The sequence below is a fragment of the Neophocaena asiaeorientalis genome, unplaced genomic scaffold (assembly GCF_003031525.2).
Source record: "Neophocaena asiaeorientalis asiaeorientalis breed wild unplaced genomic scaffold, Neophocaena_asiaeorientalis_V1.1 scaffold82, whole genome shotgun sequence".
Classification (NCBI taxonomy): domain Eukaryota; kingdom Metazoa; phylum Chordata; class Mammalia; order Artiodactyla; family Phocoenidae; genus Neophocaena; species Neophocaena asiaeorientalis.
In genome coordinates this window covers 6,714,479-6,728,981 of record NW_020173068.1, presented here as the reverse complement: position 1 = coordinate 6,728,981, position 14,503 = coordinate 6,714,479, and the positions used below count along the sequence as shown (strand labels likewise).

The following is a 14,503-nucleotide window of genomic DNA, read 5'->3' as shown; positions in this document are numbered from 1 at the left end:
GGATGGACCTAGAGTCTGTCATACAGAGTGAAGTAAGTCAAAAAGAGAAAAACAAATAGTGTATGCTAACACATATATATGGAATCTAAAAAAAAAAAAAAAAGGTTCTGAAGAACCTAGGGGCAGGACAGGAATAAAGACACAGACGTAGAGAATGGACTTGAGGACACAGGGAGTGGGAAGGGTAAGCTGGGACGAAGTGAGAGAGTGGCATGGACATATATACACTACCAAATGTAAAATAGATAGCTAGTGGGAAGCAGCCGCATATCACAGGGAGATCAGCTTGGTGCTTTGTGTCCACGTAGAGGGATGGGACAGGGAGGGTGGGAGGGAGATGCAAGAAGGAGGAGATATGGGGATATATGTATATGTATAGCTGATTCACGTTGTTATAAAGCAGAAACTAACACACCATTGTAAAGCAATTATACTCCAATAAAGATGTTAAAAAAATAAAGTAAAAAGAATGAGAGTGCTCTATTTGAATGTATTCAGAAATGTCTCTGAAATATTTATAAAGCTAAGGACAGAACAATGTATGTATTATATGCTTGTGTGTGTGTAAAAAGAGAAAATATGTATGTATACGTATACATTAGTCTAGAAGGATATGTGAGACACTAGTATACCATTTGCCTCTGGGGAGGAGAACTGGGTCATTGGGGCTAGGGTGGGAGTGAGATGTACTTTTCACTATGCATCCTTGTATCTTTTTTGATTTTATATCATGTGTTTGTATTATCTATTCAAAATAATAATTTTTTAAAAAATAAATATATAAATGCCAAGTTCTAACACCCTTAACTCATACTATTATAATGACAAGCATATTAACTCAGAGGTTAGACTCAGGAATGCTTCATAATATAAGCACAAAGTCATAATATAAGTCACAAAGTCATCTTACCTTCTGTTACCCAAGTTCTAGTTCATTTGTTGTTGGAAATCTCAGAATGCATTATCCCCTTCTAAAAATAGTATTCTAGATAGTATTTGGGTTTCCTGGCTCTGCCAAAGTCCAGAGAACTCAGAATGCAGCTGAACTCCAGGCCTGGCAACCTGGGTCACCATCTCCAATACTGGGGGGAAACCAATCCTGGCTCCTTCTCTGGAGACCAGAGTCCACTTCTGCTGCAGCCCTACCTGCAGGACTTTCCCTCTCCCCCAACCAGAAGGCAAGGGGACTGGGCTTGGATATGAACTGGCTAAGAGTATGTGTGAGTGTGTGTGTGTGCGTGTGCGTGTGTGTGTATTGTGGTTGTTGTTTAGTAACATTCATGGTTCAAATCCCAGTGTCACCTATTAGCTTTATATAATTTTGGACCCGTTACTTAACCTCTCTGAGACTTAGTTACCTTACCTATTTATTAGGTACAGATAATAATAGTATCTTTCTCATAGGGTTAAATGATGAATCCACGTAAAGTATTTAAAACAGTGCTGAGCACACAGTCAGTGCTCAATAATTTTTTGGTTTATTTGTCTTCTAGACTTTGTAATATTTTATCTCTTTACATTAAAAAGAAAAAAAAAGATCAGAAGCAAAATGGCCAAAAACAAAGTCTGCAAGTTCTCTTTATACCCATTCCTCGTCCTGTTCTCCGCCCTCCCTTCCCAGAGGTAACCACTATTCTGTAGTTTGTGTGTCCTCAATAAATGTAGGGCACCCTTTCCATGGGGTTATGTTTGCAGGAAGACAACCCATTCACAGGTGTTCTACCCGTGCGCACTCTTTCCTCAATCAGGTGGTGAGCTATGCCCCATTCACACTCTTCCCCTCACTGGTCCCGAGTGCCTTGCTGGAGCAGGCCTATGCTGTACAAATGGACTTCAACCTGCTGGTGGATGCTGTCAGCCAGAACGCTGCCTTTCTGGAGCAAACTCTCTCCAGGTACAGGGCAGTGGGGCTTCGGGGGCTGTGAGGTGCTAGAACCAAGAGATTGGAAGACTGGGGAGTCATGAGCTATTACTCAGGCAGGTGACTTGGTGGGGTGGGGGACAGGTACTCCCCAGGAGAAACAAACATTTGTAGAATAGAAGTTAGGAGACTGGCTTCTAACCCTGGCTCTACCACTTATTTATATGGCCTCAAGCAAGTTCCTCTCTTTCTCTGGGCCTCAATTTCTTCATCTGTAAAATGGGAGGTTGGCCTAAATCTAAGGTCCCTTCCAACACTGACATTCTGTGATTCTCTGACCCTTGACCCCCCTGCTTTGAAGACTGAAATTTCCATTTGTAATTAGGGAGAGTCAACCTAGTTTGAGAGAAAACAGAGGGCAGGAGGGGTTATGGGTTTAAAGTCAGATTTCCTACTTCTCTTAAGCAGTGACCCTTTCTTGTCACTTCAGGCCTCTTATCTCTGGGTGGGACAGGGTGCAGACTGGGCCACACCCAGTTCACGAGGATACAGAACCCCTGAAATGACTCACTCTATCCCCCCCCTCTCTGATCTTTTGATCTTTTTTCCCCTTGAGGCCCTGGAGCAAGGGAAATTTCTTTATTTTAGAATTAAGTTAGAATTAAATATATATATGTGTGTGTGTGTGTATACATATATATATATGATTGCATGTCTCATTAATTTTTCAAAATCTTTTTTTAAAAAAATATTTATTTATTTGGCTGCACTGGGTCTTCGTTGCGGCATGCGGGATCCAGTTCCCCAACCAGGGATCAAACCCGGGCCCCCTGCATTGGGAGCTCGGAGTCTCAACCGCTGGCCCACCAGCGAAGTCCCCACAAAATCTTTTAAAAATGTGCACATTGGTGTGAGGGTGAAAACGAGAAGGGTTCATAATGGTAAGAAGTTTGGAAACCTTGACTTGGAGCTAAAAACCCACTGAGTCCTGAATGTACAAACCTTTCCACCACCTTTTCTTCAGATCTTTCTCGGGATGGGCCCAGCTTTTGTACCTGTGATTCTAGATTGTGGGAAATATGAGCAGCCTGATATATGACCTTTATCCTAAAGCTGCATTTATGTGTGAGACCTTCCCTGCAGCCCATCTCTGCAACCCCTGTCTTCCCTATTACCCTCTCCTCTGAAATACATACAAACCCTAGCTTGTAAGGGTGAAAAGGCCCAGGGTCACATGAGCTAGAATAGCAGCCTAGGAGAGTCCCAGCTTAGGGACTCTCCTCTTCACCAAGGGCTGCAGAACCCCATGAGAGCTGGCTGGAGAGAGAGGAACTTCAGGGCAGGCCTGAGCTACATGGGCTCAGTGGGGTCCCTGTAACAAGGTGAGCCTGAGAGTTAGGCTTGAGCAGGCATGCAGAGACCACCCTGAATCTTGAGAGGCAACAAGTTAGTTACCTGTGGGTGTTTCTTCCTAAGGCTCCAGAAAACCATACTGGCTGGGTCCTACCTCATGCCACATGTCACAGTAGCACACTGGGCCATGATGATGAGCTAGCAGAGACATGGTCCCCATCCTCATGTGGTTTATAGTCAAATAGGAGAGACAATACTAGTCATCACACAAATAAAATGGAAAATTACAACTGCAATCAGTGCTATAAAGGAGAGGTCCACAGTGCTATGAGAGTGTACACCAGGGGGATCTGACCCAGGTAGGGAAGGCTTCCTTGAGGAAATCACATCATATAAGGACTGGTTGAAGAAAACAATTAGGATATTTAGCTTGAGTCAGAAAAACCTTTTGGGGCACAGGGCATAACTGCTGTCTTCTAATCTCTGAGTGCTGCCATGGAAGAGGTGGAAAAGACTTGTCCTGGGAGGTCCCAGAACATAGGGGAAGCTACGGAGAGTTAATGTTAGGTCAACTAGAAAGCTTACCAACTACACAATGGTCATATCGTATGCCAGTTTTGAATTCTTCTTGGGAGCACACACTATGTTCAATTCTGTACGTGTAATATCTCATTTACTCTTCACTACAACTCTCTGTTATAAATATAATTATATTCCTCTTCATTTTACAGATGACCAAACTGAAGCATAGAGGTGATATGATTGAGGTTGCCCAATAGTGAGTGGTAGAGCTGGGATTTGAACCCAAGTCATCTGGCTCTAAAGCTGGGTTCTAAACCACTGTTCTCTACAGGGTTGGTGTGGGTGTTCAATATTGAGCCAGTAGACCCAGAGAGGATTCAGGAGACAATGGAAATCCTTGACCTTTAATGTTTGATGTAGCCTAGAAAATACTCTTTCCTCTTTCAGCACCATCAAAAGGGACAACTTTACTGCTCATCTCTTTGACATCCACAAGCAAGTCCTGAAAGAGGGCATTGCCCAGGTAACCATTCCCCATTTCACCCCAGTCTGGGACCTGCCCCTCCCATCTTGTTCTCTTTTTTTTTTTTTTTAACCAGAAGAATTTGGCCTAGTCCCTGAGCTCATGGGAATCTGCCTCTCATTGGTCCCCACTGGGTTTATACATTAGTGGCCAATCCTGGAATGTCCCAAAGAATGATTCCACTGGGTTTGGGAGTGTTAGCTGGCACCTTTGCATAGAGTTCATGGTACCTGTCTGCTCTGTGGCTAGGCCCTCAGAGTCAGCCCCTGGGCAAATGTCCTCAGCCTTCAGTTTTCCCCACAGACGGTGTTCCTGGGCCTGAATCGCTCAGACTACATGTTCCAGCGCAACGCAGATGGCTCTGCAGCCCTGAAACAGATTGAAATCAACACCATCTCCGCCAGCTTTGGGGGCCTAGCCTCCCGGACCCCTGCTGTGCATCGGTGGGTCCCTTGGGCAATCCTGGGCACACTAGTGAGGTGTCAGTCTGATGAGCTGACTGTGGGATCTCCAATGCTGACTGTGCCTTCCTGGGCCTTGGGTCATGTGTTTCCACCTCGTAGCACAGTTTCCACTTGTAATTAAGTCTCGGTGTGTCATAAAAAGAAGGAACCTCAGGGTTCATCTGGTCCTGCCCCTTCATTGTACAAGTTAGTATTCCAGGCAGAAGGAACAGTATCTCTGAGGGTCCTGAGGTAAGAAAGAGGCCTGAAATGAGGTCAGAATCCAAGGCAGAGAGGGAACAGGGGCTTCCCTTCTGAGCGCTGGACCCTAGCAACATCCACTTCTAGTCAGTAGTGATGCTCCAGGTTGCTGTGATTCCAGATGGTCTGTAGCTGGATTCCAGACAGTACCTGGGGCTCAGGTAAAGGGGTTTCAGTTCATTGGGAGGCTTGTGTGGAGTGGAAACACAGGGTCTCAGGGCTCCTCTGGGCATGTACACCAGGGGCCAGGCTTAGGGCAGCCCAACACATTCCAGCCTAAGGTGGATCCTACAAGAGCATGATGGTAGGATGCTTTTTAGTGCTCAGCTGACTCTCAAAGTGATGTTCCTATAATTGTCTATGAGTCACAGGCAGAAGGGTCTTCCGGGTCCATCCAGTTACTAAGTAGGCATCTCTCTTTCAACAGACATGTTCTCAATGTCCTGGGTAAGACCAAAGAAGCTGCCAAGATCCTCTCCAATAATCCCAGCAAGGGATTGGCCATGGGGATTGCCAAAGCCTGGGAACTCTACGGCTCAGCCAAGTAAGGGGAAGAAAAAGTGTCAGCAGAATCCTGCTTTAGATTCAGCATTCATGGATGCAGCAACTTCTTTGCCTGACATCATTAGGAAATCATGAGGGAATTTTTCTTGAGATAGAAGCTTACTCTTTGAAGTACCAAAATTATTTTAATGGAGTTTTGGGCTTCCTTCTTAAATAAGAGATGCTGATAATAATTTAATCTTTTCTCATTGGCTACAGGTGATGGTTATGACAGTCAGTGATTGCATCTTGATGTAATGCAGGGGTGCTACCTGGAGTGAGAGAGGCATGTGAGGTTGTTTGCCTGCACTAATGGCCCCAGTTATTAGGCTTTATGCTCTTATTCTGTTTTTCATAGTTTTTCTGTCTGTTTTCCTACTAACAGCTCTTCTTACTGCTGTCACTTTGCTTGAATTTAGAATCTCCACTGCCATCCTTATACCTCCTTTTTGATTTGTAGTTTGGGAAAGCAAATGATCTGTTATATTTGTGTCTAATGAGTGTGAGGGCCTTTTTGATGAGTAAATGCATAAACTTTGATTTAGGGATTTTATAGTATCTGTTCAGAGGCATTTTTTTGCTTCCTTCCTATTTCTCAACCATGTTCCAGATGTGTAAAGATGCTAGATGTTCCAGATATGACTTCTGGATAAGTGAGCGGCCACTGTACTAACAGTTATTGCTATGTTAATATAGCATTAATAGTTTACCCTTAATGAGCATCTACTAGTGCCACACTTTGTGCTAAGCTCTTCACATACAGGATCTCATTGAATCCTAAATTCAAACACTCTGAGGTAGATATTATTCATCTCCCCCATTTTAAAGATGAGGAAACTGAGATTCAGAGAGGTGAAGTGCATTGTTCAAGGTCAAGTAGTGAGTTGGTGGTAGAGCCCAGAGTCCATCTCCCTCTAGAACCTGCATTCTTAATCACTTTATTGCCTCCAAGAGAGCCTCTCTGGGCTTATTAAGCCTCACTAAGACTCAAGAAACCTCAGACTCTGAGCATTTGGAAGTCATCAGACAAATATTTTTTCAAGTAGAACTCTTGGCTAGGTTGTATTTTAAGAGTGAAGCCAGGAGATGGGTCAGCTAGGGAACCTGCTGATAGACGAATGCTGCAGAGGGTTTCTCTAGCCAGGCTGTGAATAACATGGAGAGAAAAGACTTGTGTGCTCAGAATTAGGCACTGGTAGGTAGGAGCTATGGGGTCCCTGAGCCAGGAGTGGATTCCCTGATTTTGAGAGTCAAATAGGCACTTCTGCTGACCCAAATATGACCTTTGCTAAAGTCTGTTCTTTTCCCTGAACATCAGTTTCCGAACTTGTAAAATGGGAGTAATAATAATACCTAAAAGGGTGGTAGTAAGAATTAAATGAAATCATAGATTTGAAAAATGCTTTTAAAAATTCAGTGAGGGTCATTATATGGTACTCTCAATAATAACGATAATGATAGTAATAATTACTACCATTTAAAGAGTTTTGTTTTACAGAAGACCAAACGGAGGGCTCAGAGAGGTTGAATAACTTGCCCAAAGTCACACAGCTAGTAAGTGTAGAATTCACGTTTATCTGCCCCTAAAGCCTGTGTTCTCTCTACTACACTGTTCTTCTGAAAGGAATGGTCCCATAGTATAGACTGAAAAACTGAGGTGCGAGCATTTGTAGAACAGATGAATTTTCATCAATTATCTCATACATTTTAAAAGAATTTTAAAAAATTAAGCCAGGAAAATGATTTCAATTTAGACATTTATTCAAACTCTTTCAAAATATAGTGTCTGTGGTTAGAATGAGTAGGGATAAGAAAAGGGGATTCTTGATATAAAAGGTTGGGAACTATGATTTATTTAACACCCTTATCTTATACATGGGGAAATCAGGGCCCAAGGAAAGGAACTGACTTACCCAAGGGTATACCATAGATCACTGGCAAAGCCAGCACTGGGACTCTGGAGTCCTCATTCCCAGTCAGCATGCTGCTGCTACTTCACCTCCCTTAGCTGATAACTTTCCTAGACCTGCTGTCAAGAGACTGCTCAGAATTAAAGGCAGGAGGAGGTAGAATATGTTTTCCGAGTCTGAGTCCGATTATTTGGCAGGAGGCTTCATTAACCAGAGCATGCAGTTCCACTTTAACCTACAGCCTCTCCTCCACCTTTTCTTGGAGGTGGGCCAGCCTGGGCCAAGTGCCACCTCCCACTCATGAGCAGAGCAGATCAGGCTACAAAGTAAAGAGCAAGGTCATTGGCCCTCGGGACTCTCTCAGGGCAAGATGGCTTGTGAGATCTCAGGCAGGCCAGGAGAAGGGGCATACTAGGACCTGTGTTTTAGTTAAGTGGAAAGGAGTCAGGCAGAGTGTAGTCCAAGAGGTTCAGCTGAGGGAGGGAGAAGCAAAGATAGACAAGAGGCCAAGTATGGGAGGTCAGGAATCCACACTTAAAATCCTAAGCCAAGTCTGCCCACCCAAGAGCTCAGCAAGAAGCCTTGGGCACAGAGCAATACAGCTACAGCAAAAATGGAGTTTGGTACTGCTGAGCAGTGACACTAAGAGAGTCTGGTGGGAGACACCCGGACCTGTTCTTGATAACTGAAAACAGCTTGGTCGGTAGCCAAACAGACAATTCTTTGACATTAGCATTTCCCTGAGTCCTCGAGCTCTTGCTCCTTTAAGAAACATGCGGATAAGCAGAAAGGAAGAGGCCAGGTAAGCCCCAGCGATCCCATTAATACGGTGGGACCAAACGTGGCCCTGTGTACCTCACAGAAATGTTGGGAGGCCCCAGGAGATAATGCCTTATTCATAGTTTTCTCTATAGTGTTTCTGTTGGATTCCATTGAGGATTCCATTGAGCTATTCTTTTTTTTTTTTTCTTTTTGAAAGAAGCACACACTCTTTTATTATATGATTCACAATCTAGCAATAGGGTCATTATCCCCTAACTCCCAGCATTGTTCTTTTACAAAATATTCTTCAGTACTCTCACGTCTTTATTCTTCCAGAAGAACTTGGAATCATTATGTTAAATTCTAAGAAAAAGTCCTCTTGGATTTTTGAGATGGTTTTAAATCTAAATTTTAATTTGCACAGAAGATTGACATCATTACAATATTTCATCTACCTACTGGAGAAGGGGCAGAGACATGTCCATTTTTTCAAGTTTTCTATATGCAGGAAATAATGTGTTGTAGCCTCAGGTGTCTATCCTGAGGCAGTCCTGAGTAGAGAGAATATCTACTCTTTCAGGGAAGCCGTGTTCTCATTCTCACTTCTGAGGGGGTGGGATGAAGGGAAGACAAGATTTGTAGCCACCTTGGGCCACCTGTGCTCTTTCCCCAGTGCTCGGGTGCTACTGATTGCCCAAGAGAAGGAAAGGAATATATTTGACCAGCGTGCCATAGAGAATGAGCTACTGGCCAGGTAAGTAAAGGAGGGGAGACCTCCAGATGTAGCCCCAGGACTGGGGAGAGCCACTCAGAACAGAGCATCCACTCTGAGCCTTGCCCATCTTTCCCAGGAATATCCATGTAATCCGGCGAAAGTTTGAAGATGTCTCTGAAAAGGGGTCTCTAGACCAGGACCGAAGACTGTTTATGTAAGTGTCCAGGGAGCATTCCCCAAGGATCCAATAGAGGGCTGATTTAGGAAACTCATCCTGCTGCCCACTTCCCCTAAATAATCCTTTCTTCTGGGAGATGTGATGGCTTGCTTCCTTCTCTCTGAACTTTAGGGTGAACTCTGAAAATATCCCACCATCCCAGGAAATTTTGGACAAGCCAAGTTCTGCTTCTAACGGGTTGTATCAGAACTATTGACATTCTGGATAACCTTGGTTTTCATATGCCTCTGGGCTCCTAAAAGTTTTCTTGGCCTTCTTGGCTAGTCAAGTCAGACCTGGGCAGTTGGGTTGGGCAGTCAAGGAGGAAGAGGAGTAGCCAGCTCATTCTTTGATTGGTCTGGGAGTTGCTCTCTGAGGTCTTATGCAAGACCTCAAAGGGCCTGGATTTGTGTTCCAAGCCAGGCCCTGTGCTTCCCTTCAGGGGCCACCACCAAGTGACTTCAGTATCACATATTTGGGTAGCATTGCTTACAGCACACATATTTAGACCTGGAAATGTGTGGTTCTTAAAATTAAGAACCTCCTGGCATTTCACAATACCACTTACTATTTTCAAAGTGCGCTTCTATCTTAACAAAACAAAGTCATTAATTTACTTTCCAGATAAATCAAACAATATCAAATAAATCAAAGAAAAGGGGAAGAAGTTCAAAAAGACAGTATGTGGCTTAACTAGATTCATATTCTGCATCTCCCCACCCTCACCCCCTACCATTTAAAAAAGTCAGCTACTTTAAGCAGTGTAAATACAAGTGTGTTTTGCCAGCAGTATGATTATATACAGCAATATGATTCTGCTGCTCAGTAATTTTGAGCCCACTTTTTAAAAATTTACCTCATTTGATTCTGGTTGCCTTCGGCCTTACTAGAATGACTCTAGATCTGGAATACTAGAAGGCATTCCCCACTGCATACCTCCATTTTTTAGTGGAAGCATTGATGGTGTGTGGGCGTCTACTTTCATACTTCCAATGAATCCCTGTTCAGGCTACCCCTGTGCAATGACTTTCAAAGAAAGAAGCCAAATGCATTTTGATGCACCCTGAAATAGATTGAACCACTGAATACATCAGTTTTATTTTATTTTTATTTTTTATCTCTTATACATTTATTTATTTTATTTTATTTATTTTTGGCTGTGTTGGGTCTTCGTTACTGCACGCGGGCTTTCTCTAGTTGGGGCGAGTGGGGGCTACTCTTCGTTGCAGTGTGGGGGCTTCTCATTGTGGTGGCTTCTCTTGTTGCAGAGCACGGGCTCTAGGCACACGGGCTTCAGTAGTTGTGGCTCGTGGGCTCTAGAGCGCAGGCTCAGTAGTTGTGGCGCACAGGCTTAGTTGCTCCACGGCATGTGAGATCTTCCTGGACCAGCGCTCGAACCCATGTTCCCTGCATTGGCAGGCAGATTCTCAACCACTGCGCCACTAGGGAAGTCCCTGAACACATCAGTTTTAATTTAACACAACAGCTTTCTCCATCCTGTGTTCTAGGGACGACCAGGAAGTTGCTGTGGTTTACTTCCGGGATGGCTACATGCCAAGTCATTACAGTCTACAGGTTGGTACTTTCTGTTAGACCATTCTTTGCCTCTGGGACCTACCATCGTTCTTCAGAGATTGAACTCAGGTGTCAGAACAACCTAGGTTATTTCCTGAGCTCTGGCTTCAGTTCTTCCTGAGGGAACTTGCTGCTGGAACTTCCTGTCCTCCCACAAGCTTTTTGCTACCTCTCACCCTCTACACACAATCTTCTAGAATCTGAATCCTCAGGAAACCACAATGCACCAGCCATTCACACTGTTTGTAGGGATATGCTGGTAAATGTGTAACAATCTTTCTGTGGAGACAAGCCCCTATTTGTAGCATTTTCTGATTTCTAGGTTGTAAATACTCCCATCCTGGCCAGTTTCAAAGCTACCCATCTTAACATCTCTGAACAGAGCTGGGAAGAGATGGATTCAGTCAGCTCTCACTAGCCAATGCAAACCAGTGCCACTACACCACTGACCATTTCCTTCTTGCCAACTCTTACTTCTCTTTTATCTGCATCAGAAAGTTTTTATCTGCTGTCCATTCATGTTAATGACAGTAATGATAATATCACCTTAGCTTGCTATCCTACCAGGTAGTTTCAAAATTACATTCCACATCCACTATTTCATTTAATCCTTATAACCACTCTGTGAGGTGTGTAATTATCCCCATTATATAGATGGAGAAACTAAGGTTTGAGAGATGCAGGTGCTTATCTAAGGTCCCACAGAGAGCTCCCAAACTTTCTGACTCTCAGTCCAGTGGCTTTCCTAGTATATCATTCTCCTCCCCCTGCCCCTAATCCACAGCATGGAGAAGCTAAGAAGCCCTACTTTCAGTTGGGAGAAGGTAAAGGAGAAAATAAGTTAGAAAATACCATAAGCAGTAGTCTAGGGGTCATGAGCATTTGGCTCTACCTCTGTGTGACCAGGGGCAGGTTCCTGACCCTTTCTGGGCTCAGTTTCTGTAAGGTGAGGAACTATACTAGAAAATTGAGGGAGCTCCTTCCAGGTTGATAATTCTTTGAATGTAAGATCCTCCCTAAGGCCCAGCTGTATAGGGATCTGCCTCTTGTCTCCTTTTCAACATCATTGCATGCCATCCCGCCACCTCACTCCCACCTTGCAGCCCCACAGGTTTGTCAATCCCACTGTCTATTGGGAAAATGTCCTGGTTCCAGGACAAGGGGTTTGGGGAAAGGGCCAAAGAAAACTTTATTGAGGTAACAAGGAGGGAAATTAGTGCATAAGGGGGAGAACATTTTTAGGGAACTGAGAAACTCAGACCAGTTTTAGACATGGAGGTGAATCTGCTAGGCTTAGTGAATTGCCAGGTGACCATGAGCAAGGCCCTGCTCATCTCTGAGTTTTGCTTTCCCTACTTCCCACAATGGGGTACTTTTCTGGGTTTTTCTCTGATATTCAGGGTACCTTTAACTCTACCCAGAACACTAGCCTAGTTGTTAGGTGGCTGGGGTTATTGGTGAAGACCAGGCAGAGATGCTGCAGGTGGACTGACTACATCAAAGAAAGGACAGCATGCGTGGGGGGTGAGAGTGGGATGGCGGGAGGGGGTGTTCCTCAGGCCATAGCCCTGATCCTGCTGTGGGCAGTTTGATGTGGTCTGGAGTCAAGGACAGACTGTCCCTCTAGTGCCTGAGAATGGGGACTAGAGCTGGGAGGCATGATCCTCTGCTGTTTTCCTGCCTCTCACACCCTAAACTCCTGGCCCACCAGACTACTCATCCTGCGATTACTCACCAGCAGGCCTTTGCTCATATTATTCTGTTAACCTTAATACCTCTTCCCTGTTGAGTCTCACCTGTCAGACTCTACCTGTCCACTCAATTTCACCTCATTAAACAACAATAACAAATATTTATTGAGCACCTACAAAGCTTCAGGCACTGTGTTAGACACTAGGGATACAACAGGAAATAAGACAGACAAGGGTCCTTATGGAGCTCACAGTTTGGTCAGGGAGATGGTCATCAGAAAGTAAACAAAAGTAGAAAAAATGGTTTTTTCTAGCTGGGGGAAACTCTTTGAAACAACAGGGTGAAAACACAGAGAATTATGGGGAAACCCACATTAAATAGGGTGGTTTGAGAAGATGACTTTGAGCCAAGATTTAAGGATGAGAGGGATCCAGCCATCCATCAGAAAAGCCAAAATGACAAGAATTCCAGGCAGAGGGAAATGCAGCAAATGCAAAGGCCCTGAGGTGGAAATGACATTTGTGTTTGAGGATTGACAAACCTGTGTGGCTGTAAGGTGGGAGTGAGGTGGAGGGATGGCATAGAATGAGGTTGAAAAGGAGACAAGAAGCAGATCCTTACAGGATCTTATAGGCCGTGGTAAGGAGTTTGTATTTTATCTGTAGTACAGTAGGAAGCTGAGCTCATAAACAAGTGTCCCACCCCTTTCAAACCTCTTCATCAGCTGTTCTACACCTTTTCACCTTTTGTCATTTTCCCTTTTAATTATAGTCATGTGTCATTTTGCTAGACCATAAGCTCCATAAGGGCAAGAATCCTGCATAATAGGAGGGGCCGTACCTGCCTCACAAGGATGTTGCAATGACCCTGGGAGATAATGAATGTGAGGATACCTGGCACCTGAAGAATGCTCATTAAAGGCCAGCCAAAGTAAAATAAAGTAGAATTCCTTTTGGTTTCTTCTCTCTGCAGAACTGGGGAGCACGGCTGCTGCTGGAGAGGTCATGTGCTGTCAAGTGCCCGGACATTGCCACGCAGCTGGCTGGGACTAAGAAGGTGCAACAGGAGCTGAGCAGATCAGGCATGCTGGAGGTGTTGCTCCCCGGCCAGCCTGAGGCCGTGGCCCGCCTCCGTGCCACCTTTGCTGGCCTCTACTCACTGGACATGGTGCGTGGACAGCCCGCTTCTCCCACCACAGGCCCCCTAGGTATCAGGGACCCAGAGCCCAATGTGTTGCAGAGGCTGGAACTGGCACTGGGCTGGACTTGGGTCAGTGATGCTCTGAGAAAACCCCTAGAGCCCTGGGAAGGAGGGCTGGAATCCATTGTAAGCTCCCACAGCAAAGGTGGAGATGGGGACGGTAACCAGGGGAAGGGGCTGAGGTAGACAGCAAGAATTGAGGAATATCTGTACCCGTTTTCCAGACCTCCTGCTGCTCCTGAACTGTTGCCCAAGAAAGCTTGTTGTCACTGTACTCACTGCTACAGGGGGCTTGCTGGGGTCATATCCAGATAGTAGCATCCAGCCTAAAGGGGCTTATGGCTCTTCCTCCTCCTGCTCTTCCTCTGATGCTGCTCTACACAACCAGCAGGACCTTGGCTCCTGCCTCTTTGGCCCAAGACTGCTAGTGACTGCTTTCTTGCCTCCTGCCAGGGTGAAGAAGGGGACCAGGCTATCACTGAGGCCATTGCTGCCCCTAGCTGCTTCGTGCTAAAGCCCCAGAGAGAGGGTGGAGGTAGGTGGTTCCCCCTTTGCAGGGCTGCTCAGTGAAAGGGGGCCAGCAGGCTGTCACCAGTGCTGATCTGCACTTGCTATGGGCACGGTCCCAGGCTCTGGGGGATACAAGAGGAACTGACACATGTCCCCACCTTGGACAGTGTCCCAGGAGACCCTTTGGTCAAGTGCAGTGGAGCACAAGGGAATGTGTGAGGCGAACGTGATAACCACTACACTGCAGAAATGCCCATGCACAAGGGAATGTGATTAACCAGCACTGGAGGGTTTGGGCAAGTGTAGTCTGAGGTGCCTGAGGGTGAATTGTGGGGAAGCAGGATGGAGGCATATCAGGAGGTTGGATATCTTCCTGCTTAGTTTGAACTCCTTGAGGGCAGGGATCATGTCTGTCT

The 14,503-nt window shown here is 45.2% G+C and overlaps 1 protein-coding gene across 2 annotated transcripts in view; it reads left to right on the top strand.

The window, feature by feature from the left end:
- Positions 1-14,503, top strand: part of GSS (glutathione synthetase) — a 30,764-nt gene that overhangs the window by 13,534 nt on the left and 2,727 nt on the right. For both annotated transcript variants that reach the window (XM_024742901.1, XM_024742902.1), the window contains exons 3-11: positions 1,749-1,894; positions 4,184-4,259; positions 4,563-4,702; positions 5,391-5,507; positions 8,852-8,932; positions 9,030-9,107; positions 10,619-10,685; positions 13,350-13,544; positions 14,031-14,112. In XM_024742901.1, the coding sequence (XP_024598669.1) occupies positions 1,749-1,894; positions 4,184-4,259; positions 4,563-4,702; positions 5,391-5,507; positions 8,852-8,932; positions 9,030-9,107; positions 10,619-10,685; positions 13,350-13,544; positions 14,031-14,112 (982 nt within the window). The remainder of the gene's footprint in view (positions 1-1,748; positions 1,895-4,183; positions 4,260-4,562; positions 4,703-5,390; positions 5,508-8,851; positions 8,933-9,029; positions 9,108-10,618; positions 10,686-13,349; positions 13,545-14,030; positions 14,113-14,503) is intronic.